Genomic DNA, 14,329 nt, shown 5'->3' with positions numbered 1-14,329 from the left:
TTCTAGATCTTTCTTAAACATTTCTTGCATCTTCTCGATCTTTGCCTCCAATCTTTTTCCGAGGTCCTGGATCACCTTCACTATCATTATTCTGAATTCTTTTTCTGGAAGATTGCCTATCTCCACTTCATTTAGTTGTTTTTCTGGGGTTTTATCTTGTTCCTTCATCTGGTACATAGCCCTCTGCCTTTTCATCTTGTCTATCTTTCTGTGAATGTGGTTTTTGTTCCACAGGCTGCTGGATTGTAGCTCTTCTTGCTTCTGCTGTCTGCCCTCTGGTGGATGAGGCCATCTGCATGTATGTTTTCAAATTAGAGTTTTCCATCTTTTCCAGATATGTGCCCAGGATTAGGATTGCTGGATCATATGGTAACTATTTTTAGTTTTTTAAGGAACCTCCATACTATGTTCCATAGTGGCTGCACCAATTTACATTTCCACCAACAGTGTAGAAGAGTTCCCTTTTCTTCACACCCTCTCCAGCATTTATTATTTGTAGACTTAAAAAATTTTTTTTGTTGTGGGAGTATAGCTGATTTACAATGTTGTGTTAGTTTCTGCTGTACAGAAACTACCACTTATACATATATCCAATCTTTTTTAGATTCTTTTCCCATATAGGTTATTACAGAATATTAAGAAGAGTTCTCTTTGCTATACAGTAGGTCCTCATTAGTTATCTATTTTATATATAGTAGTGTGTATATGTCAACCCCAATCTCCCAGTTTATCCGTCCCCCCATCCCACTTTTCCCCCAGTAACCATAAGTTTGTTTTCTACATCTGTGACTCTATTTCTGTTTTGTAAATAAGTTCATTTGTATCATTTTTTTAGATTCCCCCTATAAGTGATATCATATGATATTTGTCTTTCTCTGTCTGACTTCCTTAACTATGACAATCTCTGGGTTCATCCATGTTGCTGCAAATGGCATTATTTCGTTCTTTTTTTTTTTCTTCTTTTTTTGCGGTATGCGGGCCTCTCACTGTTGTGGCCTCTCCCATTGCGGAGCACAGGCTCTGGATGCGCAGGCTCAGCGGCCATAGCTCATGGGCCTAGCCGCTCCGCGGCATGTGGGATCTTCCCAGACCGGGGCACGAACCTGTGTCCCCTGCATCGGCAGGCGGACTCTCAACCACTGCACCACCAGGGAAGCCCTATTTCGTTCTTTTTTATGGCTGAGTAATATTCCATTGTATACATGTACCACTATTTGTAGACTTTTTTTTTTTTTTTTTTTTTTTTGCGGTACACGGGCCTCTCACTGTCGTGGCCTCTCCTGTTGCAGAGCACAGGCTCTGGACATGCAGGCTCAGTGGCCATGGCTCACGGGCCTAGCCGCTCCGCTGCATGTGAGATCTTCCCAGACCGGGGCTCGAACCTGTGTCCCATGCATCGGCAGGCGGACTCTCAACCACTGTGCCACCAGGGAAGCCCTGTAGACTTTTTGATGATGGCCATTCTGACCAGTGTGAGGTGGTACCTCATTGTAGTTTTGGTTTTCATTTCTCTAATATAGTGATGTTTCACATCTTTTCATGTGCCTGTTGGCCATCTGTATGTCTTCCTCAGAGAAACTTCTATTAGGTCTCCTGCCCATTTTTAAAAAAAATAGTTTTAGGGCTTCCCTGGTGGCGCAGTGGTTGAGAGTCCGCCTGCCGATGCAGGGGACACGGGTTCGTGCCCCGGTCCGGGAAGATCCCACATGCCGCAGAGCGGCTGGGCCTGTGAGCTGTGGCCGCTGAGCCTGCGCGTCCGGAGCCTGTGCTCCGCAACGGGAGAGGCCACAACAGTGAGAGGCCCGCGTATCGCAAAAAAAGAAAAGAAAAAAGATGAGTGATAACCCACTGAGAATAAAGATATACAGTTTCCCTTTAAAAAAAAAATAGTTTTATTATTTTTTTAAATTTATTCATTTAATTTATCTATTTTAGGCTGCATTGGGTCTTTATAGTGCACAGGCTTTCTCTAGCTGTGGCGAGTGGGGGCTACTCTTCACTGTGGTGTGCAGGCTTCTAATTGCGGTGGCTTCTCTTGTTGTGGAGTATGGCCTCTAGGCATGTGGGCTTTAGTAGTTGTGGCACATGGGCTCAGTAGTTGTGGCTCACAGACTCTAGAGTGCAGGCTCAGTAGTTGTGGCCCATGGACTTAGTTGCTCTGTGGCATGTGGGATCTTCCCGGACCAGGGCTGAAACCCATGACCCCTGCATTGGCAGGCAGATTCTTAACCGTCGTGCCACCAGGGAAGCCCCCTCTGCCCATTTTTTTTTAATATGAAATGAAATTTTATTTTCTCCTGATCTCTAGAGATAAAGTGGCACCACTTCAAGAGAGACACAATTCAATCCTTTAAAACTCCAGTGTTAATCTAGCATCACGCTGTAATAGAACAATTCTTCCTGGGGGTAAATGGAAGCATGCTTTAAGGCCCCAGCTTATAATTATTTTACCATTAGAAACATAACCATATTTCGAAAACCTGGTGTTTACTGTTCTGATCTATTTGCTTCACTCCCAACCATCAGCGGGTTCCCAGTTAGAGTGATGAGCCTGGAAGGGAATGAAGGCCTTTCTAAGAACTAATAAAAAACCATCTCTTCCACAAGTGGTGTTTATATTATGTTTGCCATCGTTTGCTGGAAGACACTCTAGGAACTGCCCGTTTTTTAATTTTATTTTTTTAATATTGAGTCATAAGAGCTATTTGTATACTTTGGAAATTAAGCCCTTGTTGGTCGTGTCGTTTGCAAATTTTTTCTCCCAGTCTCTAGGTTGTCTATTTGTTTTATTTATGGTTTCCTTTGCTGTGCAAAAGCTTGTAAATTTGATTAGGTCCCATTTGTTTATTTTTTAAAATGTTTATTTATTTATTTATTTGGCTGCGCCATGTCTTAGTTGCGGCATGTGGGCTCTTAGTTGCAGTCTGCGATTTCCTGACCAGGGATCAAACCCAGGCCCCCTGCATTGGGAGCGTAGATTCTTAACCATTGGACCACCAGGGAAGTACCCCCATTTGTTTATTTTTGCTTTTATTTCTTTTGCCTTGGGAGACTGATTTGAGAAAATATTGCTACTACTTATGTCAGAGAATGTTTTGCCTATGTTCTCTTCTAGGAGTTTTATGGTGTCATGTCTTATTTTTATGTCTTTAAGCCATTTTGAGTTTATTGTTGTGTTTGGTGTGAGGGAGTGTTCTAACTTCATTGATTTACATGCATCCAGTGCTTGCTTCTGGTGGAGGAAATCAAGGGGGGCTTCATGAAGGAAGCACTATCTAGGCAAAGGATGACACAGCCCAGAAGAAATGGAAAGGACTGAACAGAGCAAAACAGTCAGAACTGGGTGATGCATGTGGGGGGAGTGCAATGGCATGTGCTAGTGGGAACTTGTCAGCCCTGGGCTGTATACATGTGTGATCTGTACTGTCATGCACCATGTGCCCCCAGGTGGGCATATAAAGAAAGGGTCACAGCCCAGCCTCTCCCACCTAGAATTCTGGAGTGGAAATGCCTGGAAGGAATGGATGTCCTCAGTCCCTCCTCCACTGACCTAATTCTGGAACAGAGATAGTGGGAAAATCTCACAGGACGTCCCACCTGTGGACTCCTTCTTTAAGGCACCAGCCAGCCACCTCCCTTATACTTTGTAGCTGGCCCAGTCATCCTCCTGTTTTGTTCACAGAGGGCTCGACTCTTGGGGGGGGCTTTCCTTTTCTCCTTCCCTGATCCCGTCAGCATCCCATACCCACTGGGAACCCCTGGCCTCTGCAGTCCTTGTCCTCCTCCCCCCACCTCAGCCACCCATCCTCCAAGTCACCACCAATGAGGACGTGACCTTCATCATCTCCATTCAGAACATTCCTCCTCTTATACCACCTTGTGCTCAGTATCCCCCCTGCCACAATTCTTCCCTCCCTGTATCAAGACCCCCTTTCTCCTTGCCCAGTTTGGGTCCAGTCCCAGAGCTATAACCAGGCCCTTGACACACTCCTGGAGACCCTAGCTGCTCACCCTCTGCAGCTCTACCCCACATTTTGCTTTAACCCTTCTCCAGCTTCACAAGGTTGCTCCCATCAGCATACAGGCCACTCCCTGACCCACCTTCTTAAATGAACTTCCTCGAACTCCACATCTCCCCTCAGCTCCAGCTCAACTCTCTGTTCCCTGAGCCCTTGCAAAACTTCACCAGTATTGTCCACATTTGCCACCTCCCCTTTACCTTGCCTCACTCCTTTGGCCCTTTTTAGTTGAGCTCCCATCCCACCATTCCAGTGAAACCCTGTGTCCAGGTGGCCAAGGCCTCGGGGCCTCCAATTTCCCCAGCTCCAGGGCCATCAGCTGTCTTCAATGCCTCCTTCCTTCCCTCCTGGGTCCTTGGGCCCTTCGCTCACTCGGGGTCTCTCCTACCCCACCAGCCTCATCTCCTCTCCAGTCCCCGTTCTAGCACTATGCTGGTTTCCTCACTGCACTCATCTCCCTCTTTGTCTTCCTGAGTTGACTATAAATTCCACAAAATTAGGGACTGGGCCTCACTCTGAAGGGTCCCACCATTCAGCCAGCACTGGACACATAGTAGGGGTGTGATTAAACCCTGGAATGGTACACTGGCTCGTGGTGCCACCCAATGTAGCGTTGCCTCCTCTCCTGAGACGTCATTCCTGGGTGTACATGTAGGTCCTTGAGTTTTCCAGCTCCCGAGGGCAGGACTGAGGGGACCCCTCTCCTCTCTCAGACCCCAGATCTCTCCAGGAAACAGGCAGCTCTGGCCTCCACTGAGGCATCTTCAGAATTCCAAGACTGTCTCCGGAATGCTGGGCCTCTCTGGGGAACGCCAAGTCTGGGGCACAGGTGGGGAGGCTGTGGAGTGGCTGGGCGGAGTATGGACAGCTGCTGACCTTCTGGCTGGAGCCTAGGTGCTGTGGCAGCTGTCCCTGTTGCAAGCACCACTGCTGACACCTCCACTTCCTTGCAGCCCCCCATCTACCCAAAGCCAGTTTCACTGTTCTGGCTGTAGCTTTGGCCTGGGTGCCCCCAGTAAGCTGAGAGCCACAAGGCTCCATGCCTCCATTCCCTGCCAGGGAGGGAAAGTGGGTTGCTGGAGCTGTGAGTTTCACGGGAACTGGAAATCATACCCATCAGAATCTGTTCCATCAGACAGAGTCCTCGGCTGGGAGCCAGGTGGCTCTGCTCTCTCCCAGACTCACTGGATGAACTTGACAGGCCCCTGAGTCTCTCTGGGCCCCAGGGTCCTTACCTGTCAAATGGGCAAGGGGAGTAGACGATATGCCCCTCGGTCCCGGGGAGTCAACATTGCCAGCAGGAAATCCAGGTGAGCGGGCAGATGGACTGGAGCTACAGGCCCGCTGAGCCCCCAGAGTGCCCTGCTTCTCCCCAACCAGAAGCGAGAGGGAGCCATGGCAGCCGTGCCAAGTGGCATCCAGGGCCTAGCCTGGTGCTGAGTGATTGCCCTCTCCAAGTATAGGACCCTTCGGCTGCCAACTGGCTGACTAAAGCCATGGCCCCCAGGAGTCTGTGAAATGCAGATTCCTTGGCCACGACAGACTCCAGGTGTGGAATTGCTGGAGAAGGGGCCTGGGTACCAGCAGTTATAGAGAGGAGCCAGGTGGGTATGGAGCGTGGTAGTCTCTGATCTAACCTAACCCCTCCTGCAGAAGGTGGTGTGCAAGGGTGGTTAGAGCACAGGTTCTGGGACAGGGACAGAAACGGTCAGGGCAGGAATCGACCCTAGTGAAGATTAGGGAATGAAAGCCAGACACTAGGCCTCCAGGGAGCAGGGCTTTATTTGAATTCCCTAGGACAGGGCTGGGGGAGGTAGTCACGGAGGGCCCGTGGTCAAGGACACACCCAAGTTCACATCCTGGGGACCCTAGCCCCCTGCCCCTAACCCCGGGGCCCGGCTGGAGTTGGAAGGTGGCACAGGCAGTTCTGGGAGAAGGTCGGTGTCTACTCCACCCCCTTCATGAATTCCAGGAACTCTGTGAGAGAGGGGCAGGCATAGGTCAGAGGTCGGGGCTGGGCAGGGCATGGGCAGTGGGGATTCAGCGCACCCCTGCTCACCGTCATAGTCAATGCGGCCATCGTTGTTCTTGTCACCATCCTTCATGAGCTCCTCAATGTCGTCCTCTGTGATGGTCTCACCCGTAGCCTGAAGCATGATCTTCAGCTCCTCCAGGTCGATGTAGCCATCAGAGTTTCTGCCAGTTGGGTGAGGGGGGCCTCAGAGCCCATGGTAGGGGCAGGGGGAGGGCAAGAGGCAGCCCTGCTCAAGACCTCGGGAAGTAAGGAAGGGCCACTGGGAGATGGGACATCCCATCCCACATTGCACAGAACGGGAGACTGAGGCCTCGAGGTCACAAGACTGTCCCCGTCTGCCCAGCTCCGCTAGGGTCAGGGTCAGAGGTCAAGGGTCACACACTCACTTGTCAAACATGCGGAAGAGGTCAGAAAGCTCCTCCTCAGACTTTCCTTTGCTGTCATCCTTCATGCACCGAACCATCATGACCAAGAACTCATCAAAGTCCACTGTGCCACTGCCTGGGGGGGGTGGGGCAGCACAGCCGTTGGAGAGCAACGGTCAGAATGGCTGACACTGTCCTTGACACTAGACCCCACTGTTCTCACTGCATCCTCATAGCAACACTGTGAGACGAGTGTGGTCATTGTGCCCATTTTATAGATGATATGGCCAAGGCTCAGAGAGGCTAAACAGCTCCTTTAAGGGCACAGAGTAATAAGTGGCAGAGCCAGGATGCAGGTCCCCAGAGAGTTGGGGGCACTATGGGTCTGGGGCCGGGGCAGGGGGGCAAAGGGTCTCACCATCCTCATCCACCTCATCAATCATGTCCTGCAGCTCCTCAGGTGTGGGGTTCTGCCCCAGCATCCTCATCACTTTGCCCAGCTCCTTGGTGCTGATGCAGCCATCCTCAGCACCCAGCACGAAGATGTCAAAGGCTGCCTTGAACTCTGCGTCCAATAGGAGAGGAGGGGAAACAGAGCAGCCAGGGCTCAGTAGCCAAGAACCTGGAAGGCCAGACCCCTAGGGCTACCTGCTAACCTGCCCACTTCCCTCTGAGACCTCTGAGGTCACAGGGAGAGGGACCCCAGCCTCTGGCCTCCAGCCTGGGATCCTCATGCTCCCCCAGCCCGGCTCTGCTGTTCCCCCACATGCGTGTTGGGGTACTCACCATTTTTCTGCTCTTCTGTCAGCTGCTCTACCTAGAGAGGAAAAGAGGTCTCAGGACCAGGCTCAGGCGTTAACTGCTGTCGAGGAAACCAACCCATTCCACAGGTGGGAAGACTGAAGCCCGGAAGAGGCAGGCCATTCCCAGGTCACAGAGCAGAGGCCTCAGTTCTCCCTCCTAGGCCCCAGAATCCTGAGGTGACCCAGCTGGCCTCACTGAGACTGGGCTCAGGGCCAGGGTGACAGGTGGGCACCCCCTCCAGGACTAAGGTGACCCTGAGTAACAATAGTCAGTGACCACTCAACGCCCTTTCGCCCCCACCCCCCACCGAAACCCAAGCTGGGTGGCCTGAGAGACAGCTGTCCCTCAGGTTGGGACAATAAAACCAGTGCAGGGGTGGGCAAAGCCACCCACTGTAACCTGACCGGAGCGGCCACTGGGCTATTTTTAACAGGGGACAAAGTTAAACCTGGTGATTGTTCTGGGGACTCTGGCATGCAGGGGTGGGGCAGTGTTATCTGGCCCCCTGGCCTGCTGGTGCCTCAGGAGCCAAAATTAGTCCCTGGCCCTGCCAGGCCTTGTATGGGCACAGGGTGGAGGGATGGTGTCCCCCCGCCCCCGAGCTCCATGGACTCCTGCAGGATAGGCAGGGGCACCCCCATAGCCAGCCATAGCCCTTCCCTGCCCAGGAATGGGGCCACATTTCCCAGGGCTGAGGGAGGGGTTCCCTTGTGGACAGCTGTCTGTGTCAGATGTCCTTGTCTCTGTGCTGGGGGTAGGTCAGCAACACGCCCCCTCCCGAGATAGGATAGCATCTGAAGCCCCTCAGCGGCCCCAGCAGGGACTTGGGGTGACCACCCGCTAGCCCTTACCCCTGGCTAAGCCACTGAGCCCTGAGCCTGCCAGGCCGGATGGGGGCTGGGGCCGCAGTGCCCTGCTCCTTCTTCCCATTCACTCCTTGCCTGCTTCACACTTCAAAGCCCCTTCTCCAGCTCAGGACTCTGGCTCTGTAGCCCCCTTCTCACAACCCGTCCCACCCTCCACAGCATCTTCAGCCAGTCAAGGGACTGGAGGGGGTGGGGGATGGGGAGTGTGTGAGAAGCAGAATGTGAGGGACAGAGATGGGGGGCAGGGAAACAGCGACAGAGCCTCAGAGGAAGAGCCTGGGAGGAACAGAGACAGAAAGAGACTGGGAAAGCGACCAGAGACACCAACGCAGAGAGATGTGGCCCGGAGACAATGACACAGACTATAGATGTTTGGAGACAGGTCTAGACGTGATGCGAAAGCTTCGACATCCTGTTGCACCACCCTGCACAGCTCCCGCAGACCCTAAACTCACCCCTTCCACACCCGGAAACACCAGACCCACCATCCCCTTGAAGGCCCGGGCTGAAAGTATGTGGGTCCTCTCCTGGGTCCCCACCACCTCCTGGGGGTGACCTTGCACCCCATCCCGAGCTGAATGAGCCCCCAGTAGGCCAACCCACCCCAGCCCTGCCCAGACCCATCCCTCACCGCAGCCTTGTAGATGTCATCCATACTGGCGGCTCACAGGGCAGGCTGCTGGGGTTGCCAGCAGCCCTGGGCTTAAATAGCCCTGCCCCATCTCATTCCCCGCCCAGCCCACCCCTGCCTGCAGTATCCTCCACTCCCTCCCCCCGGCTCTGGTGATCTCACACTGGCCTGAGTCCTGTGTCCTCTGCCCAGGGCAAGGAGCCGATGAAGGGCTACAAGGACCAGGTCTCTTTTCCTCTGTCCCCCATTCCCCCAGGGGACTCTCTGGAAAGGTTTTAATGAGTGAAAACGTGAGCCCAGGACAGGACAGGAGCTGCAATGTAGTGGGCCTCAGGTCAGGCCCCTATACACATTAGCTCAACTCCTATCCAACCAGGGAGGTGGGTGAGGCTCCTGGGGGGTTGGCGACTTGCTCAAGGTCTGTCTGACTTGGTAGCTCCTGCCTTAAGTTAAACCTCTCTGGAGTAGGGGCAGCAGTATGCAAGAAGAGGCTGGGAGTGTAGGACCGTTCCAAGAGAAGCCTCGAATGCCAAGCTCAGAGTATGGTGCTGTGGAACTGGTGGAGAAGGAAGGCACTGACTTACCTCAGAAGAGTGTGGTCTGGAGCCCTTCTGCCAAGGGTGCCAGAGGAGCCATGCCCAAGACCTCTCATCTCCCCAGGGAGAAAAGTACTAGCTCTAGGCTTGACTGCACTCAATCAGTCATTCAACAAATACTGATACACTAACAGATGCTCCATCTGTGTAAGACTCTCCCCCTCCAGTTCCATTACCACCTCTCTTTTCTAGACCTGGGTCTTCCCCTGAGTTAGGGCTGCTTCTCTGTGCTTCCTCTTTCCAGTACTGTAGTTCCTGGGTCCAGGACCAGGCTGTTGCCCCCTCATTTTGAGCTCTGGTAGGACACCATCTGGGGGTCTTGTGCCAGATGGCCAGCACATATCCCTTGCTTCCACCTAACCCTTCACCTCCTTCACACAGAGCCTACACCAGTTCCCTGCCCTGCCTGACAGGCATTGCATGGATTAACCCACTCAATTCTCTAGAAACCCATGTGACAGAGATCTCCGAGTCTCGGAGAGGTTAAGAAATAGCCCAGAGTTCTTCTGTCCTGCTCGGGCTCCAGGCACAGATCCGATTTTCCTCCTCTCTCAACCCTCTCGTGGTCTCCAGGGAATGAGCCCAAGAGCCAGGTGAGATGTAGTTACTGTTTCTTATCTGGAGAGGGAAACTGAGGCCAGGCGTGGCAGTGACTTGCTTCGGGTAGCCTGGAAGGTGCGGGGCCATCGCACCTCCCTTCCTGGGCACCTAGCGGCAGTGCCCAGAGCAGTCCCCGCATAAGCCCTCAGTTTCTCCCACGCTGCAAAGAGCGCGGCAGGCGGTGCCACGAAGGTACCGGTTACGCAAGAGGGCAGTCCCCGGCGTCCTGCGCACGCGCGCCGCTGGCAGCTGCTGTCAATTACGCGCGAAGGGGGGAGTGGGGTGGGGGCGCGAGAAGGCGGCGGGGCCAAGATGGCTGCACGGCGCGCGGCGGGGGCGGGGGGCGGCGGGGGCCTGGGGGCGGTGGGACGCTGACCCCGCCCCCTGCTGCTGCCAGTCTGCGCCGGGCGGCGGCGGCGACCGAACCCGGAACATGGCGGCGGCGGCGGCGGCGCGCAGCTTTGGTCCCGAGCGGGAGGCCGAGCCGGCCAAGGAGGCGCGCGTCGTGGGCTCTGAGCTCGTGGACACGTATACGGTGTGCTGGGGGCTCGGGCGCCCGAACTTGGGGTGGCGGCTGGAACCCGGAGTCTGAGTCGGGGGTGTTGGGGAGGGCGTCTGAGCCCCGCAACTGGGGAGCTGGGGGTAGGCGGGCTGCGATTTTGAGGAGGGGGCCTGGAATGGCGGAATCTGGGGAAGGGGCCTGGGCCGCGCAGCTCCGGAAAGAGGGTCTTGGGGTGGGGCCCAGGGAGGGGGCTTGGGAAGGGTACGCGTTTAGAAAAGGAGGCTAGGGTTGAGGAGAATCGGGGGATAAAGGGGGTCTGCGGAAGAGGGGAGTCAGGTTGAGGCGGAGGACCCTCTAGATCCTCTAGGCTTGGAGGGGCGCCGGCCTGGGAGGACGTGACAGGGTGTCCTGGAGGAGGGGGATTAAGGAGTGGGGGCTTTGATGGATGGAATCAGGGGAAAGGGTCAGGGCGCTGCAGGCTGTGAAGAAGGAGAGGGGGCGGGGCCTTGATTTGGGGGGGCCTAGGGGTTGCAGTTGAGATTTGCTCAAAAAGTGAAGGAGGGATCTGGGGCCTTTGCGCTGAGGCAGAGACAAGAATGGGGGAGGGGTGGGGCGCAGACACCGGGAACTGAGGTGGGGTGGCTCAGGCCTGAAAAGCAGAGACCCAGGAACCTTAGGGCTCTTCGTGGCTTTAGAGTGTGCGGGAGAGTTGGGGCAGCGTACCGCCCACGCCCGCTTCAAGGCTGTGGGGGAGATGGACAGAAAAGGGGGGCAGTTGCGGACTGTGAAGGAGTTGGAGGCCCTCCGGGGTCTGGATGGGGTTGGGCACCAGGCCTGTGGGCCTCGGAGGCTGCCTAGCAGGGACTGGCCCCAAGGTGCGGGCATCCTGAGCACCTCCCAGCCTCCTGTCCTTTGTTCTCGGAGGGTGGGGGGGTGGGGGCTTTGGTCCTGCCTTCACCCCACCCCCTTGGCCCTCATCCTAACCCTCCTCCTGAGGGTCATTTTTCTGGCTCTTTCTCTTTTCCTGGGCGGGAAGAGGGGGAGGGAAGCTGCCCGGCTGTGGAGAGGGGCTGGGGGCGGATCCTGGAGCAACAGGCCGGCCCTGGAGAAATGGCTGCTCCTCCTGGGAGGCTTCAGCAGCGTTGATTATTTTCTCCTCCCCCTTCCCTGCGTCCTGCAGAGAGGGGCGGGACCTTAGGACCAGGGGGCCTCATCCAGGTGAGGGTTGAGGTCTCTGAGCTGTTGGGTGGTTGGCCGTCACGCGTGCACTGCATGCAGCTGGAGGGTTAGCTCCAAAAAGCCTCCTCATTGCACAGGGCTGAGTCCCTCCTCTGAATGGGTGTCGGGGGAGGTGGTGATCCAGGCGTACTGTTTCGTGTCCTTTTGTCCGGGTATGCTGATTTGAGTATTATCAACACACCTACCTTTGGTTGAACGCTTGCTACATGTCAGGCCCTTTACAAGGCATTTTGCGTGCATTACCTTTGATTCTTAAACCTAGCAGATTTTAAGCTGGAGGAACTGAGGCTCAGACAACTTAAGGCTCCCAGTCACTTATATAAGTGACATAAATAACCCATAGCCAGGAAATGGCAGTACCAGATTTTGAACACAGGTCTTCCTTGACTCTACGGCCTGTTCCGTTCTGATAGGGCTTACTTGTCCATCACTGCTTCCCCCTGCCCCCCCATCAGCTTCTTAGTGCCTTGACTCCTGGCTCAGCAGCAGAAATCACAGCCCTGAAGCAGCTGAAAGCATTGGAAAAGGACTTGATTCTAGGATACAGTCAGGGCATCTGGGAAAGAATTACAGCAGAAAAGCTGGTCCTGCCAAACCTGATCCTGTTTTGCCTCTCTTAGAAGGAATGGCCTTCCTTTCCTGCAGCTCAGGTTGGATTGGGCTTTGACTTACATGAGGCTGGAGTTAAAAAACTAAAGAGATGGCTTGATATGATAGCCACCTTTTCTGTTTCTCACTGTTGGATAGAGCTCAGACTTATCCCATGTGCCTGCCAGGTCCAGTGCTAGGGCCATGGAGGAGAGAGGGCCTTGCTGCTCGTAAGGGTCAGGTGCAAAAGCTGGTGGGCAAGAGCAGCTTAACTTTGGCTTGGGGGTTGGGGGGGGTCTGGGTGTGCTACAGCTATCATTAAGGGTAGGATGGCACTTTCCTTACTGCTGGCTGGGCAAGGGCTATCGGTTTTTCCTTTTAGGTTTACATCATCCAGGTTACTGATGGCAGCCATGAGTGGACAGTCAAGCACCGCTACAGCGATTTCCATGACCTACATGAAAAGGTAACCCTTGAGAGCTGGGGTCCTGTGTCTCAGGGCTTGGGGGCTTTTAGGCCAAGCTCCCATTGTGCCTGTTTTAGGGCAAAACAGGCTCTGTGCCAGTTACATTAATAAACTGGTTTATTAATGTAACTGGCAAAAAAACTGGTGGATTCTGGGAGTTCAACCCTTGCATAAGATAGTGTGCAAGGAGCATATCTGAACTTTAGTTTTAAGATTGTCGGTTGTAGCTTGGATGTGAGATGCTGGGACAGTTTCCCGCGGAGGGAACAGGCTTGAACTTGTTCCATCTGACTATACCTATTCCAGAACCTATGCTTTAATATCTGACTGTGATTCCATTTCTTCCTTTGCGTTTGGAGAGAGCTGCCTTTCTCTGGGTCATTTGCAGCACATGTATTTTGTTCTGGTTTGGAGAAGATGGTGGTTTTAGGGGCCTTGAGGTATTATTTTCCTAAATGTCTCCAAAGCCTCCAGATGGAACTCCTCATCTGGAATTGTATTGGTATTTCTAGTGCTAATTAAACTTGAGGCCAAATCCCAGGTGCAGCAGTTTGATCATTAATTCTGGTACTACTGCCAGGAGGGGCTGTGGAAGTCATAATAAGCACCTGCCCTCAGGCTGGTTGCCTTGGCCTTGCACATTTACAGAACCTCTTGGTCTGTGGTTGACATTATGTTTGCTTACAGCTCGTCACAGAGAGGAAGATCGATAAAAGTTTGCTTCCGCCCAAAAAGATAATTGGGAAAAACTCCAGGAGCTTGGTGGAAAAGAGGGAGAAGGATCTGGAGGTCTACCTGCAGACACTCCTGGCCACCTTCCCTGACGTGGCCCCCAGAGTGCTGGCCCACTTCTTGCATTTTCACTTCTACGTAAGTTTCTCTTGGGTTTTCTCCTTTGCCTACAAACCCACAGCCACCAAAACTCCAGGCAGCAAACCCTTGTAAACCTCAGCTTTGAGGAGAGGTGGGCTGGAGCTGGAGCCTGAGGTTAGAAGACGGAGGAGCGGGGCTTCCCTGGTGGCGCAGTGGTTGAGAGTCCGCCTGCCGATGCAGGGGACACGGGTTCGTGCCCCTATCCCGGAAGATCCCACATGCCGCGGAGCGGCTGGGCCCGCGAGCCATGGCCGCGGAGCCTGTGTGTCCGGAGCCTGTGCTCCGCAACGGGAGAGGCCACAGCAGGGAGAGGCCCGCGTACAGCAAAAAAAAAAAAAAAAAAAAAAAAAAAAGACGGAGGAGCGTCCTGGTGGGGTTGGGGTACGGACAGAAGCATGTTCATCAACGGATTTGCCTTAAATTAGACTATTGGCTGTGGAGCGGTTTTCCTCCACCACAGGGTGTTCTGTTTAGCATAAATGGCCTTTGGGTTTTTGAGCTACGTTCCATCCAAATGGATGGGGTTAGATCAGAAACAGCTGACACTCGGCATCGACTGATGAGTTGTTGGTTCCCAGCTCAAAACTAATTAAGGGATCAGTCTGTGTTGGCAGAATATTGCCATCTTAGGGCATCGTCAGGGTCCAGGGTGCCGAGTGAGAGTAGATGGCTTCCTCCAGTGGGACTGTATGTCTCAGAGCAGCTCTGTACCCCCTTCTGGATGGAGGAACAACTGTCATGGGCT

General features: G+C 53.9%; 2 protein-coding genes across 7 annotated transcripts in view; one reads left to right on the top strand and one right to left on the bottom strand.

The window, feature by feature from the left end:
- Positions 1–5,790: 5,790 nt before the first annotated feature.
- Positions 5,791–8,802, bottom strand: TNNC1 (troponin C1, slow skeletal and cardiac type). The gene is made up of 6 exons (XM_081245530.1): positions 8,721–8,802; positions 7,206–7,236; positions 6,838–6,984; positions 6,441–6,555; positions 6,079–6,215; positions 5,791–5,996 (listed from the first exon to the last, which is right to left on the bottom strand). Exons 1-6 carry the CDS (start codon positions 8,742–8,744, stop codon positions 5,965–5,967), a joined length of 486 nt encoding a protein of 161 aa, XP_081101656.1. The 5' UTR covers positions 8,745–8,802; the 3' UTR covers positions 5,791–5,964.
- A 1,457-nt stretch (positions 8,803–10,259) lies between these two features.
- NISCH (nischarin) overlaps positions 10,260–14,329 on the top strand; it is a 43,276-nt gene continuing 39,206 nt past the window's right edge. For all 6 annotated transcript variants that reach the window (XM_081246055.1, XM_081246054.1, XM_081246053.1 and 3 more), the window contains exons 1-3: positions 10,260–10,451; positions 12,628–12,711; positions 13,399–13,581. In XM_081246055.1, coding sequence (XP_081102181.1) covers positions 10,350–10,451; positions 12,628–12,711; positions 13,399–13,581 — 369 coding nt within the window. In that variant the 5' untranslated portion in view covers positions 10,260–10,349. The remainder of the gene's footprint in view (positions 10,452–12,627; positions 12,712–13,398; positions 13,582–14,329) is intronic.

Source organism: Mesoplodon bidens (assembly GCF_964165515.1).
Source record: "Mesoplodon bidens genome assembly, chromosome: 10".
In the NCBI taxonomy this organism is placed as follows: Eukaryota; Metazoa; Chordata; class Mammalia; order Artiodactyla; family Ziphiidae; genus Mesoplodon; species Mesoplodon bidens.
The sequence above is the reverse complement of the archived record's forward strand: the minus strand, read 5'-3'. Positions and strand labels throughout refer to the sequence as shown.